The sequence below is a fragment of the Triticum urartu genome, chromosome 3A, assembly GCF_056163025.1.
Source record: "Triticum urartu cultivar PI428250 chromosome 3A, HENAU_Tu73, whole genome shotgun sequence".
In the NCBI taxonomy this organism is placed as follows: Eukaryota; Viridiplantae; Streptophyta; class Magnoliopsida; order Poales; family Poaceae; genus Triticum; species Triticum urartu.
The window spans coordinates 554,223,406-554,248,182 of NC_141875.1; the positions used below are offsets into that span (position 1 = coordinate 554,223,406).

Genomic DNA, 24,777 nt, shown 5'->3' on the forward strand with positions numbered 1-24,777 from the left:
TCCAACGATTCCATGTCACCGGTGATGGAATAGATCTTGCAACTCCAACAACAGAGACCTAATTAAGTACAGTTTTCCATATTTATTTATTTTCAAATGTTGAATTGACCTCACAACCTTAATGTAGTACTAGATTTATAGTATTCTTCATATTATGTATTTGTCGACTGTGTGAGGTGGATTTTCACTTGGCGGTGTTGGAGCAGGGTGCATTGCTAGAAAAGAAGAGAGAGGTCGGGGCGACCAGACGAGATATGATGGGAGGGGAATGACACGGGAAGATCTAGGTGACTTGGATGCAGTGTTTGAGAGGTACACAGCCCCCGGAATTCGCATTAGATTTAGATGGTCTCTTTGATAAGTTGTGGGTATGAGTAACAATGAACTGAGTGTCACTTACGAACGTATATGATGTATTGTTATTTTTACTGGATATGGTGTAATAACTCACATGCATGAACACTAATTTTATTAGTCGAGATGTGATCTGCGTATTCAAAATTTGGATTTAATAAAACGTGCATTGCACATGCATGTTCACTAGTTCCCTTAAAAATAAGGAAGACGGTTGGATGAACATTTTTTAGCGGGAGAGCAATGGCTACACATAAGTTCGGTACACCCCATGATGATCAGTAAAATCAAATTACTCCCTCCGGTCCTTTTTACTCTGCATATTAGAATTATATGAAGTCAAAATTCATAAAGTTTGACCGTATTTATATGAAAAAATATCAACATCTGCCATGCTAAAGTTATACAATATGAAACTTTAAGTCATGACACATCTATTGATATTGATTTCAGATTGTGAATGTTGATACTTTTTTCTATAAAGTTGGTCAAACTTTACGAGGCTTGACTTCAATCAAATCTTATATGCGAACTAAAAAGGACCGGAGGGAATACATGGGAAGACAAAGAGCTGCGCATGAGTGCCTGCAACTCTTTGCTAAATCATAAACCAGTACTACTGATTATACTACATTACAAGGCATTTGAATGACTAGAAAAATCAACAAAACCTATCAGAATCTCTCTGCATTGGGCACTCTAGCACCAGCTAGCTTGAACTACTACGTCAAAACTAACGCGGCCTGTGATCTGCCTCCACCGCACCTTCTCTTGAAGCTCTGATCCTCACAATCTGCGCGCGTCCTCTTCCTGCCGTGGTAGCCATACGGCCCGCCGTCGTTCCGTGTAGGTGGTGGAACTGTCATGGTGCCGCCCATGGGTTGACATGGTGCGGACCCGTCGGGTAACCGCCGCCGTAAGCGTAGGGCATGCCGGTGTAGCCGTAGTACATGGAAGGATCAGCTGGCCACGGCATCCCACCAAGAAAAGGATCGTAGCATGCCGGGGCAAAGGGAACGCGGTAGCCGTACTGATGATCGACATGGCTGGCCGCTGTGTCCTTGAGAGCAGATTATCTACCATGCACGGTATATACCGCGCATGCATTATCTACCCCACCATGTCAGATGTATTTTTGAAAGCGTGTTTGACAAAGTCAGGTGAATAGTATTACCTACTCTATCTATCAGCTTATCTCTTTTCTCCTAGTCAATTAGTACTATATTTTAAGTTGACGATATTTGAAACCCACATAGATTATGAAGCTCAAGTTTGATTTATGATTTGTTTGCATATTTGTAATCCTCGCGATGAGACCTTTTAAACAAGATCAGGCACGAAAATATTATAGTGAAATTTTAAACAAGACCATGTTTAATAAAGTTTCATCGTGTTTTAAAATTTGATTTTTAAAACTTGTCAAAATATATTCAAGAATATTCTTGTTTAAAAGTCCTCGTCACGAGAAGCACAAATATGCAGATGCATCTTCTATTGAAATTTTGGTTTATAAGATAAAATGATTTCTAATTTGTAAACACGTGAAAAAACATGTGGGAGTTAAGCAAGACATGAGATGGTGGACAAACACTACTAGGGAAAAGTCTATACACAGAATTTTACCAGTAGCGTTGTACAAAATCAAGCGTTGTTGCTACTTAGTAGCAGCGCGCGTAAATAAACCGCGCTACTGCTATGACTTTAGCAGTAGCGCGTACTGGCGAAAAGCGCTGCTGCTACGTTTGAACTGGGCGCACATGGCTAGCCCAACCTAGCAGTAGCGCGTATAATGGCCCAGCGCTACTGCTAATCTCCTTAGCTGCAGCGCGCTTACGTGTAAAGCGCTCCTGCTAACAGAAATAAAATAAAGTGAAAAACAAGTAGAAAAGTAAATGAAAATGAAAGAAATAGAAAAGGGAGAAAGAGAAAAAATAAAATGTAAAGAAAAATAAAAGAAAAAAGGGAAAAAAGGAGAAAGGAATAGCAGTAGCGGGTTTCAGTAAACGCGCTACCGTTACGTTTCACTTAAACAGCGGTTTCCCCCCACCCCGCCCCCCGGCCACCAATTCTTCCCCAAATCATCCCCTGCCCTCGCCGCCGTCTCCTCACCGCCGCCGCCCGAGGCCGCCCTCAGCCTCACCGCCGCCGCCCGAGGCCGCCCTCAGCCTCACAGCCGCCGCCCAAGGCCGCCCTCCACGTCACTGTCGGCGCCCTCCACCTCACCGCCGTCCGAGCCCGCCCAGGACCGCCCTTGCCCGTGCCCGAGCCCGCCCTCTCCGCCCCTGCCTCCGTCACCGAGCACCTCCCCGCCACCGTCTCTCCCCTCTCTGTAAGTCCTCCACCCCTCCCCCTCACTCATCACTCTCTATATTTTAGAGAAAAAATTAGATGTTAATTAGATGTTTTTCAGTTAGGGCACTAGAGTTTTGCTAGGTTAATTAGGTTAGTAGTGCTGCTAGTAGTATTGGTACAGTAGGTTAATTAGGTGATGTTAAATGAATAACCTAAATGAATGAAATTAGTAGTTAACTGAATTTTTTTTCCTTTCATCATTATAGAGCACTAAAGTTAACTGAATTTTGTTCTATTAGTAGTTAAATGAATTTTCTTCTACACTGTTTGCACATGTGGTTGCTCGTGTATATTTGGACACTGTTTGCAGGGAATGATGCTTAGTGGCCTATGTTTTGCCGGAATGTTGATTCATTTCTTTTCCGGCAAATTTCAGGTTCTCGATGTTGGGGAACGTAGCAGAAATTCAAAATTTTCCTACGTGTCACCAAGATCTATCTATGGAGAGACTAGCAACGAGGGGAAGGAGAGTGCATCTACATACCCTTGTAGATCGCTAAGCAGAAGCGTTCAAGTGAACGAGGTTGATGGAGTCGTACTCGTCGTGATTCAAATCACCGATGACCAAGTGTCGAACGCACGGCACCTCCGCGTTCAACACACGTACAGCCCGGTGACGTCTCCCATGCCTTGATCCAGCAAGGAGAGAGGGAGAGGTTGAGGAAGACTCCATCCAGCAGCAGCACAACGGCGTGGTGGTGGAGGAGGAGCGTGGCAATCCTGCAGGGCTTCGCCAAGCACCACGGGAGAGAAGAAGAACTTGGGAGAGAGGGAGGGGCTGCACCAAAGGCATAAGGGGTGTCTCAAGAGGCCCTCCTACCCTCACTATATATAGGGATCCCAAAGGGGGGGTGCGCCAGCCCTAGGAGATCCAATCTCCTAGGGGCGGCGGCCAGGGGAGGAGTCCTTCCTCCCCAAGGCACCTAAGAGGTGCCTTCCCCTTCTGGGACTCTTCCTTTAGGGTTTCCCCAGGCGCATGGGCCTCTTGGGGCTGGTGCCCTTGGCCCATGTAGGCCAAGGCGCACCCCCTACAGCCCATGTGGCCCCCGGGGGCAGGTGGCCCCACCCGGTGGGCCCCCGGGACCCTTCCGGTGGTCCCGGTACAATACCGATGACCCCGAAACTTGTCCGGATGGCCGAAACAGGACTTCCTATATATAAATCTTTACCTCCGGACCATTCTGGAACTCCTCGTGATGTCCGGGATCTCATCCGGGACTCCGAACAACATTCGGTAACCACATACAAGCTTCCTTTATAACCCTAGCGTCATCGAACCTTAAGTGTGTAGACCCTACGGGTTCGGGAGACATGCAGACATGACCGAGACGTTCTCCGGTCAATAACCAACAGCGGGATCTGGATACCCATGTTGGCTCCCACATGTTCCACGATGATCTCATTGGATGAACCACGATGTCAAGGACTCAATCAATCCCGTATACAATTCCCTTTGTCTAGCGGTATTGTACTTGCCCGAGATTCGATCGTCGGTATCCCTATACCTTGTTCAATCTCGTTACCGGCAAGTCTCTTTACTCGTTCCGTAACACATCATGTCGTGATCAACTCCTTGATCACATTCTGCACATTATGATGATGTCCTACCGAGTGGGCCCAGAGATACCTCTCCGTTTACACGGAGTGACAAATCCCAGTCTCGATTCGTGCCAACCCAACAGACACTTTCGGAGATACCTGTAATGCACCTTTATAGTCACCCAGTTACGTTGTGACGTTTGATACACCCAAAGCATTCCTACGGTATCCGGGAGTTGCACAATCTCATGGTCTAAGGAAATGATACTTGACATTAGAAAAGCTTTAGCATACGAACTACACGATCTAGTGCTATGCTTAGGATTGGGTCTTGTCCATCACATCATTCTCCTAATGATGTGATCCCGTTATCAACGACATCCAATGTCCATGGTCAGGAAACCGTAACCATCTATTGATCAACGAGCTAGTCAACTAGAGGCTTACTAGGGACATGGTGTTGTCTATGTATCCACACATGTATCTGAGTTTCCTATCAATACAATTATAGCATGGATAATAAACGATTATCATGAACAAGGAAATATAATAATAATCAATTTATTATTGCCTCTAGGGCATATTTCCAACAGTCTCCCACTTGCACTAGAGTCAATAATCTAGTTCACATCACTATGTGATTAACACTCAATGAGTTCTGGGTTTGATCATGTTGCTTGTGAGAGAGGTTTTAGTCAACGGGTCTGAACCTTTCAGATCCGTGTGTGCTTTACAAATCTCTATGTCATCTCCTAGATGTAGCTACCACGTTCTATTTGGAGCTTATTCCAAATAACTGTTCTACTATACCAATCCAGTTTACTACTCAGAATAATCTGGATTAGTGTCAAAGTTTGCATCGGCGTAACCCTTTACGACGAACTCTTTTACCACCTCTATAATCGAGAAAATTCCTTAGTCCGCTAGTTACTAAGGATAACTTTGACCGCTGTCCTGTGATCCATTCTTGGATCACTCTGGTACCCCTTGACTGACTCATGGCAAGGCACACTTCAGGTGCGGTACACAGCATAGCATACTGTAGAGCCTATGTCTTAAACATAGGGGACGACCTTCGTCCTTCCTCTTTCTTCTGCCGTGGTCGAGCTTTAAGTCTTAACTTCATACCTTACAACTCAGGCAAGAACTCCTTCTTTGACCGATCCATCTTGAACACCTTCAAGATCATGTCAAGGTATATGCTCATTTGAAAGTACCATTAAGCGTTTTGATCTATCATTATAGATCTTGATGCTCAATGTTCAAGTAGCTTAATCCGGGCTTTCCATTGAAAAACACTTTCCAAATAACCCTATATGCTTTCCAGAAATTCTACGTCATTTCTGATCCATAATATGTCAACAACATATACTCATCAGAAATTCTATAGTGCTCCCACTCACTTCTTTGGAAATACAAGTTTCTCATAAACTTTGTATACACCCAAAATCTTTGATCATCTCATCAAAGCATACATTCCAACTCCGAGATGCTTACTCCAGTCCCTAGAAGGATTGCTGGAGCTTTGCATACTTATTAGCATCTTTCAGGATTGACAAAACCTTCTGGTTTGTATCACATACAACCTTTCCTCAAAAAAAACGTCGAGGAAACAATGTTTTGACATCCTATCTGCAAGATTTCATAAATAATGCAGTAATCACTAATATAATTTCAACAGACTCTTAGCATCGCTATGAGTGAGAAAGTCTCATCGTAGTCAACTCCTTGAACTTGTCGGAAAACATCTTAACGACAAGTCGATCTTTCTTAATGGTAATACTTACCATCATTATCCGTCTTCCTTTTAAAATCCATCTGTACTCAACAGCCTTACGACCATCAAGTAGTTCTTCCAAAGTCTACACTTTGTTTTCATATATGGATCCTCTCTCGGATTATATGGCCTCGAGCCATTTATCGGAATCCGGGCCCACCATCGCTTCTCCATAGCTCGTAGGTTCATTGTTGTCTAGCAACATGACTTCCAAGACAGGGTTACGTACCACTCTGAAGTAGTACGCATCCTTGTCATCCTACGATGTTTGGTAGTGACTTGATCTGAAGTCTCATGATCAATATCATAAGCTTCCACTTCAATTGGTGTAGGTGCCACAGGAACAACTCTTTGTGCCCTGCTATACACTAGTTGAAGTAACGGTTCAATAACCTCATCAAGTCTCCACCATCCTCCCACTCAATTCTTTCGAGAGAAACTTTTCCTCGAGAAAGGACCTGATTCTAGAAACAATCCCTTATTGCTTTCGAATCTGAGACAAGAGGTATACCCAACTGTTTCGGGTGTCCTATGAAGATGCATTTATCCGCTTTAGGTTCGAGCTTATCAGCCTGAAACTTTTTCACATAAGCGTCGCAGTCCCAAACTTTTAAGAAATGACAGCTTAGGTTTCTCTAAACCATAGTTCATACGGTGTCATCTCATCGGAATTACATGGTGCCCTATTTAAAGTGAATGTGGTTGTCTCTAATGCCTAACCCATAAACTATCGTGGTAATTCGATAAGAGACATCATGGTATGCATCATATCCAATAGGGTGCAGTTATGATGTTTGGACACACCATCACACTATGGTGTTCCAGGCTGTATTAGTTGTGAAACAATTTCCACAATGTCTTAATTCTGTGCCAAACTCGTAATTCAGATATTCATCTCTATGATCATATCATAGATATTTTATCCTCTTTCAATTTCACCCTGAAATTACTTGAACCTTTCAATAATTCAGACTCGTGATTCATCAAGTAAATCTACTCAAATCATCTGTGAAGTAAGAACATAACGATATCCACTACATGCCTCAGCACTCATTGGATTGCACACATCAAAATGTATTACTTCCAACAAGTTGCTTTCTATTTCCATTTTACTGAAAACGAGGCTTTCAGTCATCTTGCCCATGTGGTATGATTTGCATGTCTCAAGTGATTCAAAATCAAGTGAGGCCAAACGATCCATCTGTATAGAGTTTCTTCATGCATATCTACCAACAAACATGGTTCGCATGTCTCAAACTTTTCAAAAATGAGTGAGTCCAAAGATCCATCAACATGGAGCTTCTTCATGCGTTTTATACCGATATGACTTATGTGGCAGTGCCACAAGTAGGTGGTACTATCATTACTATCTTATATCTTTTGGCATGAACATGCGTATCACTACGATCGAGATTCAATAAACCATTCATTTTAGGTGCAAGACCATTGAAGGTATTATTCAAATAAACAGAGTAACCATTATTCTCCTTAAATGAATAACCGTATTGCGATAGACATAATCCAATCATGTCTATGCTCAACGCAAACGCCAATCTCGATGGTAGAGGGAGCGTGCGATGCTTGATCATATCAACATTGAGAACACTTCCAACACATATCGTCAGCTCACCTTTAGCTAGTCTCCGTTTATTCCGTAGCTTTTATTTCGAGTTACTAACACTTAGCAACCGAACTGGTATCTAATACCCTGGTGCTACTAGGAGTACTAGTAAAGTACACATTAACACAATGTATATCCAATATACTTCTATTGACTTTGCCAGCCTTCTCATCTACCAAGTATCTAGGGTAATTCTGCTCCAGTGGCTGTTCCCCTTATTACAGAAGCACTTAGTCTCGGGTTTGGGTTCAACCTTGGGTTTCTTCACTAGAGCAGCAGCTGATTTGCCGTTTCATGAAGCATCCCTTTTTGCCCTTGCCCTTCTTGAAACTAGTGGTTTCACCAACCATCAACAATTGATGCTCCTTCTTGACTTCTACTCTCGTGGTGTCAAACATCGCGAATATCTCAAAGATCATCATATATGTCCCTGATATATCATAGTTCATCACGAAGCTCTAGCAGCTTGGTGGTAATGACTTCGGAGAAACATCACTATCTCATATGGAAGATCAACTCCCACTCGATTCAAATGATTGTTGTACTCAGACAATATGAGCACAAGCTCAACAATTGAGCTTTTCTCCCTTAGTTTGCAGGCTAAGAAAATCGTCGGAGGTCTTATACCTCTTGACGTGGGCACGAGCTTGAAATCCCAATTTCAGCCCTCGAAACATCTCATATGTTTCGCGACGTTTCAAAAACGTCTTCGGTGCCTCAACTCTAAACCGTTTAACTGAACTATCACGTAGTTATCAAAGCGTGTATGTCAGATGTTCACAACATCCACAGACAACGTTCGAGGTTCAGCACACTGAGCGGTGCATTAAGGACATAAGCCTTCTAAGAAGCATTGAGGACAATCCTCAGTTTACGGACCTAGTCCGCATAATTGCTACTATCAACTTTCAACTAATTTTTTTCTAGGAACATATCTAAACAGTAGAACTGAAACGCGAGCTACGACATAATTTGCAAAATCCTTTTTGACTATGTTCAGGATAATTAAGTTCATCTTATGAACTCCCACTTAGATAGACATCCCTCTAGTCATCTAAGTGATTACATGATCCGAGTCAACTAGGCCGTGTCCGATCTATGCGTGAGACGGACTAGTCAACGTCGGTGAACATCTTCATGTTGATCGTATCTTCTATACGACTCATGCTCGACCTTTCGGTCTTCTGTGTTCCAAGGCCATGTCTGTACATGCTAGGCTCGTCAAGTTAACCCTAAGTGTTTTTGCATGTGTAAAACTGTCTTACACCCGTTGTATGTGAACGTAAGGATCCATCACACCCGATTAACACGTGGTGCTTAGAAACGATGAACTGTAGCAACGGTGCACAGTTAGGGGAGAACACTTCTTGAAATTTTAATGAGGGATCATCTTATTTACTACCGTCGTTCTAAGCAAATAAGATGTATAAACATGATAAACATCATATGCAATCAAATAATAGTGACATGATATGGCCAATATCATATAGCTCCTTTAATCTCCATCTTGGGGCTCCATGATCATCTTGTCACCGGCATGACACCATGATCTCCATCATCATGATCTCCATCATCGTGTCTTCTTGAAGTTGTCTCGTCATCGACATGCAAGTCATGATTCCCTTGACAAGAACATGATCAATCTCATACATCACATATATCATTCATCACATCCTTTGGCCATATCACATCACATAGCATACCCTGCAAAAACAAGTTAGACGTCCTCTAATTGTTGTTTGCATGTTTTACGTGGCAGCTATGGGTTTCTAGCAAGAACGTTTCTTACCTACGCAAAAACCACAACGTGATATGCCAATTGCTATTTACCCTTCATAAGGACCCTTTTCATCGAATCCGATCCGACTAAAGTAGGAGAGACAGACACCCGCTAGCCACCTTATGCATCTAGTGCATGTCAGTCGGTGGAACCAGTCTCATGTAAGAGTACGTGTAAGGTCGGTCCGGGCCGCTTCATCCCACGATGCCGCCGAATCAAGATAAGACTAGTAACGGCAAGCATATTGAACAAAATCAACACCCACAACTACTTTGTGTTCTACTCGTGCATAGAAACTACGCATAGACCTAGCTCATGATGCCACTGTTGGGGAACGTAGCAGAAATTCAAAATTTTCCTACGTGTCACCAAGATCTATCTATGGAGAGACTAGCAACGAGGGGAAGGAGAGTGCATCTACATACCCTTGTAGATCGCTAAGCGGAAGCGTTCAAGTGAACGGGGTTGATGGAGTCATACTCGTCGTGATTCAAATCACCGATGACCAAGTGCCGAACGCACGGCACCTCCGCGTTCAACACACGTACAGCCCGGTGACATCTCCCATGCCTTGATCCAGCAAGGAGAGAGGGAGAGGTTGAGGAAGACTCCATCCAGCAGTAGCACAACGGCGTGGTGGTGGTGGAGGAGCGTGGCAATCCTGCAGGGCTTCGCCAAGCACCACGGGAGAGGAGAAGAACTTGGGAGAGAGGGAGGGGCTGCACCAAAGGCATAAGGGGTGTCTCAAGAGGCCCTCCTACCCTCACTATATATAGGGATCCCAAAGGGGGGGTGCGCCAGCCCTAGGAGATCCAATCTCCTAGGGGCGGCGGCCAGGGGAGGAGTCCTTCCCCCCCAAGGCACCTAAGAGGTGCCTTCCCCTTCTGGGACTCTTCCTTTAGGGTTTCCCCAGGCGCATGGGCCTCTTGGGGCTGGTGCCCTTGGCCCATGTAGGCCAAGGCGCACCCCCTACAGCCCATGTGGCCCCCGGGGGCAGGTGGCCCCACCCGGTGGGCCCCCGGGACCCTTCCGGTGGTCCCGGTACAATACCGATGACCCCGAAACTTGTCCCGATGGCCGAAACAGGACTTCCTATATATAAATCTTTACCTCCGAACCATTCCGGAACTCCTCGTGACGTCCGGGATCTCATCCGGGACTCCGAACAACATTCGGTAACCACATACAAGCTTCCTTTATAACCCTAGCGTCATCGAACCTTAAGTGTGTAGACCCTGCGGGTTCGGGAGACATGCAGACATGACCGAGACGTTCTCCGGTCAATAACCAACAGCGGGATCTGGATACCCATGTTGGCTCCCACATGTTCCACGATGATATCATCGGATGAACCACGATGTCAAGGACTCAATCAATCCTGTATACAATTCCCTTTGTCTAGCGGTATTGTACTTGCCCGAGATTCGATCGTCGGTATCCCTATACCTTGTTCAATCTCGTTACCGGCAAGTCTCTTTACTTGTTCCATAACACATCATCCCGTGATCAACTCCTTGATCACATTGTGCACATTATGATGATGTCCTACCGAGTGGGCCCAGAGATACCTCTCCGTTTACACGGAGTGACAAATCCCAGTCTCGATTCGTGCCAACCCAACAGACAATTTCGGAGATACCTGTAATGCACCTTTATAGTCACCCAGTTAAGTTGTGACGTTTGATACACCCAAAGCATTCCTACGGTATCCGGGAGTTGCACAATCTCATGGTCTAAGGAAATGATACTTGACATTAGAAAAGCTTTAGCATACGAACTACACGATCTAGTGCTATGCTTAGGATTGGGTCTTGTCCATCACATCATTCTCCTAATGATGTGATCCCGTTATCAACGACATCCAATGTCCATGGTCAGGAAACCGTAACCATCTATTGATCAACGAGCTAGTCAACTAGAGGCTTACTAGGGACATGGTGTTGTCTATGTATCCACACATGTATCTGAGTTTCCTATCAATACAATTATAGCATGGATAATAAACGATTATCATGAACAAGGAAATATAATAATAATCAATTTATTATTGCCTCTAGGGCATATTTCCAACACTCGATTTGTCCACTTTTTAGCAAAGCTCATGCCGAAATTTTCCGTGAATTTCAGCATGACTTGTGCTACAAACTAGGACATATCGAGTGCCCATAATTTGCCGCACCAGGAAGGAGTCAACATTCCTGCAAAACAATAGGCCTTTTTTATGTCATTATTCATTTTATTAGGTCTAGAATTAATTGACTAGATTTAATCATAGGAAACATGGCTAGCAACGATGAAGGACAGGGTTCTGGTGATTGCGACAACGCCTACCGGGCGGCAGACGAATTTTTTAGCCTTACCGATGATCAACCGATGTTATTGCTGGGCCCACCGGTGGCATCGGGGACTGAGACCGACACGCAGACCGGTGCTGAGACTGAGACCGGCGCTCAGACTCAGACCGGCATCGAGACCGGTGCTGAGACTGAGACCGGCGCTGCCTCGGGGAGCGGAGCCGGTGTAGAACCGAAAGCAAAGAGGCAACGGGTTCCTAACAAACTCAGGACTACTAGAGTGGTGGTCACGGAGGTGGACAACGGCAATTTTGAGCCAACGGCGCCCGAGGAAGCGCGTCGATGCTACGGCAATCAAATAGGCTGCATCGTACGGACAACCGCCACCATCAATGATGAGAAACTACAGAAGATAGAAAATATGAGGAGCTCCCTCCTAAAGAAGTTTCACCAGATATTCTTGTTCCCGGGCCGGAATGAGAAGGATTATAAAGATCCAGATGAGGACCCGACAATGAAGAAGATAAACAAACACGCCATGACCAAGTTTAGCGACGTTGGCCGCCTGGAAAAATCGAGTGAAAGCAAGGATCATCGACAAGAAGGAACCCTACTCCGAGATTGTAAAGGATAATCCGACAATCACGGAAGAGTAGTTTCAAATATTCAAGGAGGCTTGCGAGGCCGAAGATGGCAAAAAAAAGTCTAAGTACATGAAGGGGCTTCAAGAGAGGAACATTTGGAGCCACCACCTCGGAAGCCGTGGTTACGGCGGAAAGAGGTCCAAATGGGCCAAGGAGGACGCGGAAGCCGCGAGTCTGGGCATCCCAGACCCCTTGGCGGAGTTCACCGTCCCGCAGGAGCGTGACGTCCTCAGGGCCCGGCACCATTGGGACCCAGTGAAAAAGGTTTACGAGACAACACCGGTCATTATGGAATTCATGAGACTGCTGGTAATTTTAGTTTCTGATCAATTCGACTGCACACGTTAGTCATATTTGTAAACGATTGTTGTGCCTTTTGCAGAGAGAGCAGCACAGGATTGCGGCCGAAAGCGACTCGCCGTCTGAGGCATTGGCGAGGCCCAAGTGGGACACTCCATTCAACCGGGCGTTGAACATATTGAAACAACAACCGGTGGATACTCGACCGTCGTGTGGACGCGTGCACGGTGTCGGAGACGGCGCCACGTGGAAGAAGTACTACCGTGAGACCACGGAGGAGAGAAAGGAAAGACGGAGGTTAAATGAAGAAAACATCGACAAGAGGGTTGAGATTGCGGTTGAGAAGAAATCAACTGAGACAGTCGCAACAGCGGTAGCTGCCGCAAAACAGGTGGCTTTAGATATTTCTACTACCTTGGTTCCGGCCGTTTTCAATTGGACCAGGCAAAATCCAAAAAAAGATGCAGCGGACTTTCCCCTTGCTGACTTCTTGGCGGGGAGCAGCTCGACTAGCGTTGCACCAGCACCTGCAGCTGCACCTGCTCCCGCACCGGCTCCCGCACCGAACGTGCTAGGCGGTGCTTCGTCTTTGGCTGAGCTCGACGCCCTCACGGTATCTGTCACACTGGCCCCCTTCAACATAAATGTATAATCTCCCATTTTCGTTGCCTGAATTGGCGCCTCCTCAGGGTTTGAGCGTCATGAGTCGGTGCCTGAATTGCCGTCTCAACATATTATGGATGACCTTCCGGTAGTAAAGAAGTTTAGGAAGAGAGTGAGGAAAGGCAAAAAAGCTGTTTCTATGATCCAGCCGCCTCAGCAGCCTCGGCTTCAGGACCGTATAGATATCCCCGGTGCGGATAAATGGCATATCCCCGGTCAACCAATCCTACCTGCAACAGCGCTACGGGCCAGATTCGGCGATCTAAAGAGACTTCATGACGATGTGCTGCGGGTAGAGAAAGACCTCATCGCCTCGAAAGATCCAGGATACCCACTCTACGTGGTTAACGTTCCGCGGCAAATGTCGTACGTCAACACCTTCCCTGCGGATAAGTTCTTCCTCCGATGCGATTACATATTCGACATGTTTCACGTGAAGAAGCTGAATTTTACGTTTGTCCGCCTTTATGCCTTGCACATGAACTACATCATCGGGGTTGAGCAGATATCTCATATCTGTGTCGCTGACCCGTACTACATGCACGAGGGCTTCTTGGGAGTCTGCGCAAATCACCGTGAATACGCGAGGGATTACATCGTCAGTTTCATGCTCACCAATAAGGACAAGGGGGCGATTCTTGTGACTTATCATCCCGTGTAAGTCATCCGCGCTGCTATCCTTCCTTCGATTTCAATCATTCATTTGCACGGTGGAGGCTAATTAATTTGAGGACTTATTTTGCGCAGCGGCGGGCGTGCCGTCCTCATCATCCTCTACCCCCGATTCTCCCACGCTCTTTACTTGGACATGTCGAAGAACATTCACAAAAAGGATTACACCCACATCAAGGATGTTCTCGATAGTGCTATGTATCACTACCAATCACTGGGTGGAGAGGTCAGGGACAAGAAGATGAGGGGCGGCAGGGTCGCCTTCGGCCATAAGACCAACTTCTGCTGCATCCAGCAACCGGACGATTCTCTTAATGATGGATTCTATGTCCTACACCACATGCTGGAGTACAGACGGGATCACCAGAACCTTCGCATGGCACCTTCTTCCGGCGATGCCCATATTCTGCAATGGGCAAAGGACATAGGAGATATCGAGGATCATCGACTTCGAGCTGAGTTCTATAACATCCAGCGCGAACTTGCCCAAATCATCATGAAGGAGGTCGTCGGAAAAACAGGGGTGTTCTATGGAGAAGGACAAATGTCGCGGGAAGACGTCCGAACATGGATAGCCTCTCAGCGTCTCGACCTGAAGCCTTTCACTAGGCTTAGGGACTATCTCCCTGACTTGGATGGATGGAACGACATGTTGGAGTGATTGTCGATATATGACAATGTGTCCGTTTAGTCCATACTTTCTGTATGACAAAACTTTGAGTTATGCATGGTGAAACTTTATTTGTGATGTAATTAAACCGTCCTCCTCCTCGACTAGCGAAAATCACTCTAGTTAGGGCATTTTGGGGTACGATGAACTTTGTTATTTATGCTTATGATATGTTGTTTTTAGTTTTGCCAAGTCTGTCTCTTTTTGTTGCTCAACTATATATGTTGCATATCATCAACTCATGTGATGATGCAGGTGCATAGATCATAGATGGCGAAGAAGTGCTATGCCAGGAGTATATATACGACAAGTGGCCGGAGTGTCAGGCCCTTCCGGTTTCTGAGCGACAGGCAGTAGTTAGTTTAGAGGTTCACGCTAATGCGAAAGAGGGATACGAACTCATGTTCTCAAAGTGATAGCTCTTCTCGTGTATATCATTGTTTAGATGGATGACGATGTATTTGCATATCATTCGAGACTTGTATCGCTATTTTCGAGATGATGACGAGAGACCACTTTGTGTTGGATGATGATTATGATGATGACATGATTTGATGAGACTAATTGTATGTATATGCTATGATTACATCTGTATGTGTATGATATGCTAAAGATTATTGTATAAAGCCTATTCAAATACAAAACAAATATGCAGGAAAAAAACTAATAAATAAACTAGTAGTAGCGAGGGGGGGAATTTAGCAGTAGCGCCGCATTGTCAGTAGCGCGTCCCAGCAAACAGCGCTGCAGATAATATCAGTAGCGCCCTTTCCCAAAGAGCGCTACAGCTATTCATGTATAGCAGTAGCGTGGGACAACCGGCGCTACTGCTATACGTTAGCTGTAGCGCCTTATTAGTAGCGCCGGTGCCCGCGCTACTGAGAGGCCCAAAACCCTCGCTGCTGGTAGGCTTTTCCCTAGCAGTGAAAGCATAGCTTCTGTGCATTCTTTGGTGGATGAAGCATAGTAATAAATGGTTGATGTGACAAGACACAAGAGTAGTAGAATATAAGGGAATAGATGCAATTGAATAAACAACATGCGAATGAAAATAGAGCAGCCCAGACCTGCATGCATCCGGATCTCCAAGAAATGGATGGCTTAGCCATGCACGGGATATCCCGTGCATGGTAGAACATCATTTCTCCTATCTCCATTGTCTCCTGCTTCTTTCTTGGCTCGTGCGCCGCTGGAGCCGACGTCGATCTGCTTCCGTCGCTGTGCTCCGACTCCGAGGCTGCGCCCTTCTTGGAAGAAGCGTGGCTACCCCTGCTGCTCTCCTGCGATGCTGCCGGACTTTGAGCCTGAGGCGTGGACGCCGCGACCTCGTTGCTTGCGGCGGAGCTGCTCCATTTCTCTGTGCCACCCGAAGAGCTGCTGGCCCTGGTGGCGAGAATGTTGGCAATGGTGGCGCGCAGCGTCGGGTTGGGGACCAGATCGTCCGCGCTCGCCTTGGCCCCGCACGTGCACTCGGAGTTGGCGACGATGTGCACTCGGATGCACCGGTCGCAAAAGCTGTTGAAGCAGCACTTGCTCGCCACCACCGCGCCGGCTATCACCTCCTTGCAGATCTTGCAGTGGAGATCCGTCGGGAAGCCGTCATCGTTACTCTCGTCGGCCGGCATAGGAGGGCAGGCGCAGGAGCCCTTCAGAAGTCGAATCTGGAGTCGTCGTTTGTGTGGCAGTGCTGGATGAAGTAGCCCGGGACACGGCACCAGTGGCACACGTACCCGGCCGGCGGCGCCCACCCGTTGTGCACTGCTCCACGGCCTTTGTCGATCACCGTGCTGATAGCTTTTGCCTGGTCGTCCTGAGTTCCGACGGACCTCGGGGCCGACCTCGACGACGAACCACCGCTGTCTTGCCTCGATCTAGGGCACAGAGGGGGTATGTCGGATGGCCACGGCACGATGCTATCTTCCGGAGGCACAGCCACTCGGCGCACCAGCACCGTCGAGTTGGGCAGGGTCAAGGCGTCGTCGTCCGCGTACTCCTCGCGGGTCTGCTCATTGGAGATGGTGATGCTCTCCTTGGGACCCCGGCCGCGTGTCCGGCCGCGACCATGGCGGTCTGTCTTCATGATAAGGCGTTTCAGCTCGCCGACGGTGATGGAAGGCGCCGCGACGGGCAGGGAGAACATTTCCAGGCAGTCCTTGTATCGGTAGCACACTGCCATCGTTCGGCCACGACGATCGAGATGGACGCCCTCGTGAGATGCGTCGAATTCGCTCGCCGGAGATCAGCCTAGCTAGGATGGCTGTAGCTACGAGGCTCAAGCCAACAGGCTCTAGAGCATCTCCAACAGGCGCCGAACGCGCCGCGCGCAAAAAACTGATTTACCGCGCGCCCATCGCCTGGCTTGGCGCGGCGCACAGCGCTGGCTCCAGCAGCCGCGCTAAAATGCAGCGCGCGCGCGTCGCTCCAGCAGCGTGCAAAAATGCAGCGCGCGCGACTCGCCGGTGCATTGCATATGGCATTTTGAACACAAAATGAAGTTGATGAAACATTCAAAATGCAATGAACATGACATATAAAATTTCACACAAACAAGTTGATGAAGAAAAGTTCATGCCCACAAGTTCAAAATCATACCCACAAGTTTATCCAACCAAGTTCAAAAGGCAAATCAAGTTCAATACACAAATGAAAGACACATCATTCCTCGTCCTCGTCTTCGTCCTCGTCTTGATCTTCGAAAGACGATTCTTCCGCCTCCGAAGATGAATCTTCCTCCCTCTCCTCATCGCGCACCGCATCACGTGAAACTCCGACGGTGTTGGCAAGATCTTCAACGGCATCTTCATGGGAATGTGTGCGAGGAGGCACATCGAAAGACATTCCGCCCATGACGGTCGGAGGTGCACCCATGCCTCCCATGAGAGAAGCAAAACTCATGCCTCCCATGGTGGCTATAGCGTCGGGGGGTGCTCCAAAGCCAGCCATGCCTCCCATTGCACCGCCCATGGTACCTCCGAAGTCACCCATGCCACCCATGGCGCCGATGCCACCGCCACCCATGGCGCCGAGGCCACCGCCACCCGTGGCGCCGAGGCCACCGCCACCCATTGCGCCGAGGCCACCGCCACCCATTGCGCGGATCATGGCTCTTTTTTGGATCAAGACTTCTTCACGAGCAAGATTGACATACTCCTTTTGCACCTCATTGAGGATAGATGTGTCCAAGAAGAACAAGTGCTTCTCCCATTCCAACAATCTTGTTCGCTCCTCATTGCTCATCTTCCTCTCCTCGGCCGCCACCTTCCTCTCCTCGGCCGCCAACCTCCTCTCCTCGGCGGCGGCATCTTGGTTCCTTGCCATTTTCCTCACCTCGTTGGCTTCTTTTCTTGCCTTCACAATAGCTTCCATAGCATTTTTGAGCTCATCATCTCCTTTCCTCTTCTTCTTTTCAGTTTTATCTTTCTTGCACCCATCCGGTCGCTTTGGCTTCGAGTATGAAACCGAGTTGGGTGTGGGGCTTCTCTTGCCGTCATCACTTGATGCATCATCCTCATCATCCTCATCATCATCCAACTTAATTGTTTGCTTCCGTTTGTTGCTCAAATGCAAATCATCCAAATCTTCACGCTTCTTCCATTTCTCATCATCCTTCAACACTTCATAGCAATGAGGCAAAGTAAATATCCTTCCTTTCTTGATCTTCCCCTTCTTGGTTTTCCTCTCCTCTTCTTTGAACAAGTTTTGCGCAATGTTGTACTACATGAAAACAAAGCAAGTTAGCACCAACAACAAGTATGATGAACATGTATGAAATGCCACTTACTCTATCGTCCTCATTTGTGCCACTTGGGTTCAACTTGTCAACCGCCTTTTGACAGGCCGCCCACCGTTGACAATCCGAGTTGATTGTCGACCACCGGGACCGAAGTGATCGGTCGAAGCGGTCAATTCCACTCACGTTGCGAACATCAAAGTGTTCCTTCATCCGAAGCCAATAAGCATCTCTACTTTGATCACCTCCAACGGATGGATCCCTCGACACTTGCAACCAAGTATTGCATAGTAAGATGTCATCGGCGTTGGTGTAATTGCCCGCTCTTCCTTTCGGTGCGTCGACAATGCCCTCACCCTCCTCGTCCACCTCGAACTCATGGTTTTCGAAATGCATGTCATTGGTTTGAGACCAATGCGAATTGTTGGAGCCAACACCCATCGTTGACATGTATGCATCATCATTGAGACTACAAAGTTTTTTGAACAATGCAAATAAGCTATCTATATGTGAATGCATTCAAAAAATAACAAAAAATGAAAAGTTAGAATTTTTTTACCTTGGAGGCATTTCGTCGAACATGGTGTGCGCGCCGGCTCAACGAGTGAGCTCGTCGGCGCTTCGGTAGCCGCCGCGCCCGCCGCACGCCCCGCAAGCTTCTTCCTCCTTGCCTTGGAGGTGCCGGAGCCGTCCGCTGCCTTGTTTTTCTTCGCCGATGTCTTGCCCTTCTTTGGTCGTGCCGCATTAGGGAGCTTTGAGGAGGAGGGGCGGCGGCTCGGGCCGGCGCCGGCGCGACGCCACCCGCCGCCGAGGTCATCCACGGCGGCATAGAGAGGCCGCGTGATGAAGATATGTACCTAGGGTAGGGTCATGGATCTGTCCAACATACCCTCCCCAAGGACATCTCTACAAAGAACCATAAGCAGTCGAAGAGAAAACATCATCCACTCGACCATGAAGATGTGCTCACTCGACTTCCTTGAAGACACTCGACCACCTTGAAGACACTCGACCACCAGAAGATGAGAAACTCTCCACTCTGCAATGGTCAAGACTTAAACCATAGCTTTATGGGCATTTATAACACTTTACTGTAGACGTTACCAGTAACGCCCCTCCTTTATGAACATTGAACCCTGTGTAACGGAGGAGAGCCGGGGTCTTGGCACACTCTATATAAGCCACCCCCCTCCTCTGGGGCAGGGGTTCGCACTTTCTGTAATTCACACACATATATTCAGTCGACCGCCTCAGGGCTCCGAGACGTGGGGTTGTTACTTCCTCCGAGAAGGGCCTGAATTCGTAAACTCGTGTGTACAACTCCTCCATAGCTAGGATCTTGCCTCTACATTCCTACCCCCCTATTCTAATGTCAGTCTTAGGACCACGACAGTTGGCACCCACCTTGGGGCAGGTGTCTTAGCGACTTATTGGAGAAGTTGCAATTTTTCCGATCCCCTTCATCATGGTTCCAGGCGGAGCTTTGGCTGAGGGCCGCGAGATCCGTCTCGGCGCACTCATGTTTGTCGCCGATGACTCCGCTTGGCTCCAGGAGGAACCACTCGACGCCGACGCGCTCCCCGCTCGCGGGGCGGTGCACTTTCGCGCGTGTGTCCGCGGCGTCCTCCTGCGGCAACCGTCGACCCAGTACCAGTCAACTCCAGCGGCTTTCCCCCTCCCTGCGACCCGCCGGAGCAAGCGCACCAGTCGGTTAAGGCTTCAGCGGCGGGTGAAGCATGCGGTGGCCCGCCAATGGGCCACCCCTCAAGTCGCGGCGATCGAGCCCGGCGAATCTCTCTACGGCCTGTTCGATCTGTCGACTGGCTTCGTAGAGACCGCATCCGAGTGCGGCAGCAGTGACTCGGCGGCGGAAGTCCTGATGGTCAATGGACCACGCAGTCCTCCTGGATTCAATCGTGAAGACGGAGGTGACGGGAACGGTGATCCGTCGCGCGTTCACGAGGAGTACCGCCCCGAACCTCTCTCCTCGCAGCAGAGGGAAGAACTTCATCGCCGGAACATGGATGCCCTGCACACTCCTATAGTTGGAGAAACCCCCGAGGCCCAGGCCTTGGAGCAGGCGCGCTTGGCCAATCTGGCTGAGCGCACTCAACTGGAGAACCTCCAGCGCGCACTCGACGATCGCGCTCGACAACATGCTCCTGAGTCCAGTCAACGCCAACTTTTTCCACCTCCAACTCAGGTATACCGAACCCCGATCTAGAATCTAGCTGCTGCTGCCCGGATAGCGGAGTCGATCCAACCCTCCCAGTCAGAAGCTAGTCGAGGTCTGGTGCAGATCCGAGCCTTGCTCCGGTCGGCGGGAGAGCAGAATACAGTTGTATCTCAGTCGCGGGATAGGATCCATAGCAGATCCGTGATGGCAGACACAGTTCAATCGGCCCATAGCCCAAGATCGCCTCCGAGGCGTGAGGGACATGGGGATCGACAAGATCAGTACAGAAACCGAGAGCAGTATGACCGTCGAGTCGATCGTGATGATCGCCATCGAGTGCCCACGCCTCCCCCGAGGAGCGGGTCGTACGTGCCTCGGCAGCATGAAGACAGACGCCCTCACAGTGTTGGGCGAGGTATTCCAATCGACCCCAGGGAGCCAGGCTTTGATGCGAGATCCATTCTCATGCAGGGCTTGGTCGACAGAAACAGAGCTCACCGGGAGGGCCATGATGGAGGTCCACAAACAAGCAACAGGGTGCATGTCTTTGGTCCAGAGTGCTTCAGCAGAGCTATCAGAGCTGCGGTGATTCCCCCCAACTTCAGGTTGGCGTATGGAGTTAGTAAGTTCACCGGGGAGTCCAAGCCTAACACTTGGCTTGAAGACTACCGAGTGGCTGTCCAGATTGGTGGCGGCAATGATGAAGTGGCCAGGAAACACCTTCCTCTGATGTTAGAGGGCTCGGCTAGAGCGTGGCTGAATCAGTTAGCACCTGGCAGCATCTATACTTGGGAAGATCTCGCTCGAGTGTTTGTCAGAACATTCGAGGGCACGTGCAAACGGCCGACAGGTTTGACAGAGTTGCAGTGTTGTGTTCAGAAACCGAATGAAACTTTGAGGGATTATATCCAGAGATGGATCACCCTGCACCACACAGTAGAAGATGTGTCAGATCATCAGGCAATTTGTGCCTTTAAGGAAGGCGTCAGGTATCGAGAGTTGAATATGAAATTTGGCCGGACAGGAAATATGACTCTGACTCGGATGATGGAAATTGCCACCAAGTATGCCAATGGTGAAGAAGAAGAGCGGCGCCGGAGTGGCAAGCACAAAGCAGTCACCCACGAAGACGGAGGAGGAAACTTCAGTCGGAAACAGAAGCGCAAGGCCGAGCCAGCTGCTCCAGGTGAAGCCTTGGCTGTGGTTCAAGGAAAGTTCAAGGGGAAGCCCAAAGGGCCGTGGAACCGCAAGAAAGTAAAAGATCAAGATGGAAATGACGTGTCGGATCTGCCATGCCATATCCACACCAAAAAAGATGAAGAAGGTAATTTCATTTACCCTAAGCACACCACTCGGCAGTGTCGGCTCCTAATCTAGCAGTTCCGAGAGAAACAGCCCAAGGAAAAAGAGAAGGAGGCAGACAAGGCTGAGGATGAGGAAGAGGATGACGATGGTTATCCCCACGTGAATTCCACTCTGATGATTTTTGCTGACGTTGAGAGCAAAAGTCGATTGAAAGTCATCAACAGGGAAGTGAACATGGTCGCTCCGGCGACACCCAGTTACTTGAAGTGGTCGCAGACTGCCATTATATTCGACCAGTCTGATCATCCAGCGCACATCGCCACCCCTAGGAGGCAAGCACTGGTGGTCGACCCGGTGGTCAAAGGCACTCGACTGACAAAGTTCCTGATGGACGGTGGCAGTGGTCTGAACATACTGTATGCAGAAACGTTGAAAGGAATGGGCATTTCGATGTCCAGACTTAGTGAAAGCCATATGAGTTTCCATGGGATCATTCCAGGCAAGAAGGCTGCATCCCTCAGTCAGATTGCACTCGACGTGGTTTTCGGTGATTCCAAAATTACCGCAAAGAAAAGTTGATGTTTGAAGTTGTGGATTTCCAGAGTGCTTATCATGCAATTCTGGGCAGGCCAACTTATGCACGATTTATGGCTCGACCATGTTACGTGTACCTCAAACTGAAGATGCCTGGTCCCAGAGGAGTGATCACTATCTCTGGTAATCGGAAGAAGGCAGAAGAGTGCTTCCAGAAGGGCTCAAAGATCGCTGATGCCCAGATGGCCGTGGTAGAATTGCAAGAATACCAGAAAAATGCAGATCCGAGTGACTTGCTGCGAGCCAAGAAGCCAGCCACAGATTCGGCATTCCAGTCGTCTGGTGAAACGAAGTCGATTCACATTCACCCAACAGATCCCAATGCTGCTCCGACTCACATTTCAACCTCACTCGACTCCAAATAGGAAGAAGCGCTCATCCAGTTCCTTCGTGAGAACTGGGACATCTTTGCATGGAAGCCTTCTGACATGTCGGGTGTTCCCAGGGGACTGGCTGAGCATCGTTTGAGAGTCGACCTGAAGGTGAAACCAGTTAAAGAGCATCTTCGACGGTCCACCGTCCAGAAAAGAAAGGCAATCGGTGAAGAGGTGGCTCGGCTCTGAGTTTATCCGAGAGATTTATCACTCCGAGTGGTTAGCCAATGTTGTCATGGTCCCAAAGAAAGACGACTCACTTCGTATGTGTATTGATATCAAGCATATCAATCGGGCCTGCCCGAAAGATCACTTCCCTCTCCCTCGCATCGATCAGATAGTCGACTCGACTGCAGGGTGCGAGTGTTTGTCCTTTTTAGACGCCTATTCCGGGTACCACCAGATCCGTCTGTACGGGCCCGACAAAATAAAGACAGCTTTTATCACCCCATTTGGGTGCTTCTGTTATGTCACAATGCCATTCGGTTTGAAGAACGCCGGAGCCACATTCATGAGGATGATTCAGAAGTGCCTGCTCACTCAGATCAGTCGGAATGTGGAAGCATACATGGATGACATTGTGGTCAAGTCACGTAAAGGTTCCGACCTACTCACTGACCTTGCTGAAACCTTTGCCAACCTCAGAAGGTATGATATCAAGCTCAATCCATCAAAGTGCACGTTTGGAGTTCCAGGCGGAAAGTTACTCGGTTTTCTTGTTTCCGAACGAGGAATCGATGCTAACCCAGAGAAAGTAGGCGCTATACTCCGAATGAAGCGCCCTGTGTGTGTGCATGATGTCCAGAAGCTTACTGGTTGCTTGGCCGCCCTAAGTCGATTCATTTCTCGCCTCGGTGAAAAGGCGCTGTCTCTTTACCGACTGATGAAGAAATCAGACAAGTTCGAGTGGACCCCAGAAGCTGATGCGGCGTTTGCAGAGCTAAAAGCCCTGCTTTCCACCCAGCCGGTGCTTGCTGCTCTAATCAGCAAAGAGCCTCTACTGCTTTATATAGCAGCCACTGGACAAGTCGTCAGTACAGTACTTACGGTCGAGCGGGAAGAAGAAGGAAAAGCTTATAAGGTTTAATGCCCAGTTTATTATATTTCTGAAGTCCTGACCCCGTCAAAGCAGAGATATCCTCATTATCAGAAGCTTGTCTATGAGATTTACATGACCACGAAGAAGGTTGCACACTATTTCTCGGATCACTCTGTTATAGTCGTCAGCGACGCTCCATTGTCAGAGATTCTGCACAACAGAAATGCAACTGGTCGAGTGGCCAAATGGGCGATTGAACTCCTTCCCTTGGATATCAAGTTTGAGGCAAAGAAAGCTATCAAGTCCCAAGCAATAGCAGATTTCCTCGCCGAGTGGATCGGACAACAATTGCCGACTCAAGTTCACTCTGAGCACTGGACCATGTTCTTTGACGGATCCAAGATGCTGAACGGTTCTGGTGCTGGAGTAGTTCTGGTATCCCCCCGAGGAGACAAGCTCAGATATGTCCTCCAGATTCACTTTGATTCCTCCAACAATGAAGCAGAATATGAAGCACTACTGTATGGGTTGCGCATGGCCATCTCACTCGGCGTCCGTCGCCTCATGGTCTATGGCGACTCAGATTTGGTAGTTAATCAAGTGATGAAGGAGTGGGACGTCAGAAGCCCAGCCATGACTGGGTACTGCAACACGGTGAGAAAGCTTGAGACGAAGTTTGAGGGGTTAGAACTCCACCACATACCTCGACTGAAAAATCAAGCAGCCGACGATTTGGCAAAGATAGGTTCCAAGAGGGAAGCCATTCCCAGCAATGTATTTTTAGAGCATATCCACTCGTCGACAGTTCAGGAAGATCCTTTTACTGAAGAGCCCCCGCAACCTAAGAGCGCCACAGATCCGACTGAAGTCGAGGTCCCAGCCGTGGTCGACCT

At 48.3% G+C, this 24,777-nt stretch overlaps 1 protein-coding gene and 1 pseudogene across 1 annotated transcript; both read right to left on the bottom strand.

Moving 5' to 3' along the window:
- Window positions 1-1,076: 1,076 nt before the first annotated feature.
- Window positions 1,077-16,842, bottom strand: LOC125546961 (E3 ubiquitin ligase PARAQUAT TOLERANCE 3-like; annotated as a pseudogene).
- Window positions 16,843-17,280: 438 nt separating this feature from the next.
- On the bottom strand, window positions 17,281-18,966 carry LOC147980498 (uncharacterized). The gene is made up of 3 exons (XM_087515635.1): window positions 18,956-18,966; window positions 18,448-18,865; window positions 17,281-18,380 (listed from the first exon to the last, which is right to left on the bottom strand). The coding sequence occupies exons 1-3, from the start codon at window positions 18,964-18,966 to the stop codon at window positions 17,322-17,324; spliced, it is 1,488 nt and encodes a 495-aa protein (XP_087371761.1). The 3' UTR covers window positions 17,281-17,321.
- Between the last annotated feature and the right edge of the window lie 5,811 nt (window positions 18,967-24,777).